The sequence below is a fragment of the Sinocyclocheilus grahami genome, unplaced genomic scaffold (genome assembly GCF_001515645.1).
Source record: "Sinocyclocheilus grahami isolate Dianchi unplaced genomic scaffold, SAMN03320097.WGS_v1.1 scaffold4731.1, whole genome shotgun sequence".
NCBI classification, from domain to species: Eukaryota; Metazoa; Chordata; class Actinopteri; order Cypriniformes; family Cyprinidae; genus Sinocyclocheilus; species Sinocyclocheilus grahami.
In genome coordinates this window covers 13,617-14,589 of record NW_015509616.1, presented here as the reverse complement: position 1 = coordinate 14,589, position 973 = coordinate 13,617, and the positions used below count along the sequence as shown (strand labels likewise).

At 37.6% G+C, this 973-nt stretch overlaps 1 protein-coding gene across 1 annotated transcript; it reads right to left on the bottom strand.

The window, feature by feature from the left end:
* Positions 1-83: 83 nt before the first annotated feature.
* LOC107576966 (dnaJ homolog subfamily C member 2-like) lies at positions 84-823 on the bottom strand. The gene is made up of 4 exons (XM_016263085.1): positions 689-823; positions 469-610; positions 310-390; positions 84-213 (listed from the first exon to the last, which is right to left on the bottom strand). The coding sequence occupies exons 1-4, from the start codon at positions 804-806 to the stop codon at positions 144-146; spliced, it is 411 nt and encodes a 136-aa protein (XP_016118571.1). The 5' UTR covers positions 807-823; the 3' UTR covers positions 84-143.
* Positions 824-973: the final 150 nt, after the last annotated feature.

Below are 973 nucleotides of genomic sequence, written 5' to 3'. Positions count from 1 at the left end.
TTTTTAAATAATTTATTTCATTTATTTTAAGTGACAGGATTTTTACGGTTTAGTGTGTGAACTATAATAACCCTGCTCAGTAATACTTACAATATTACAAAATAGTAAACCAAAACCAATAACATAGGATCACAAAATATTATTCACCATTCAGCTTTTTCCTTTTCCTCCTCATCTAAATATGAAAATTCTCTCCACGAGTCAAAGTTGTACCTTCAGAAACAAAAGGAAAACAATTCATATTATTTTTTTGCTTCTCTGGCATTAGTTTGGTTCAAAATCTATGGTTATATTTGATATTTTACTTACCAAAAGGAATAGAAATTATCCACCTCTTCAAAAGACGCGTCCATGCTTCCCAGACTTGAGATGTGTTTTTTAACAGACCATCTGATTGAGAGAAGCACAGCAGCGTGATCTCAATGCACTGAACCCGAATCATCTGAATCAGTCACGAGAGGCGTTTACCTGCTGTTCCTCTCAAACACCGGCGCAAACACCACAAAGAAGTTTTCTTTGCCTTCTGCTTTTGAAGGAACCATGTTGTCAAACGTGGGATCCACGCTGTCAAACGCTCTCCGCTTCACGGGATCCGACAGCATCTCCATCGCTGCATCATACGAGAGCAGATCAAGGATCTGAACGCTTTTTCAAACACAAACGCCTTTAATTTCAATAAAGTCCAAACCTTTTGTTATGCAAGTGAAATAATCATTATCGCCCTCCACAATCTGCTCTCCTGCTGCTTTCCGCTTGTCCGGGTGATGTTTGAGGACCATGGCTTTATCTGTGGAGAACAACAGCATGTTACTGCGAAATATCTAGAGTATTTTTAAGTCTCTTCTGCTCACCAAAAAATTTGAAATATTATTACAAACTGCCTTCTACGTGAGCATATAGTAAAATGTAATTTATTTCTGTGATCAAGGCTGAATTTACTCCAGTCTTCAGTGTCACATGATCTTCAGAAATC

Coding starts and splice junctions, on each gene's coding strand:
- LOC107576966 (XM_016263085.1), bottom strand. CDS start 806: ATGCTGTTGTTCTCCACAGATAAAGCCATGGTCCTCAAACATCACCCG. Junction 611..688: donor TTTCACTTGCATAACAAAAG/GTTTGGACTTTA, acceptor CGTATGATGCAG/CGATGGAGATGCTGTCGGAT. Junction 391..468: donor GTGTTTGAGAGGAACAGCAG/GTAAACGCCTCT, acceptor TCTCTCAATCAG/ATGGTCTGTTAAAAAACACA.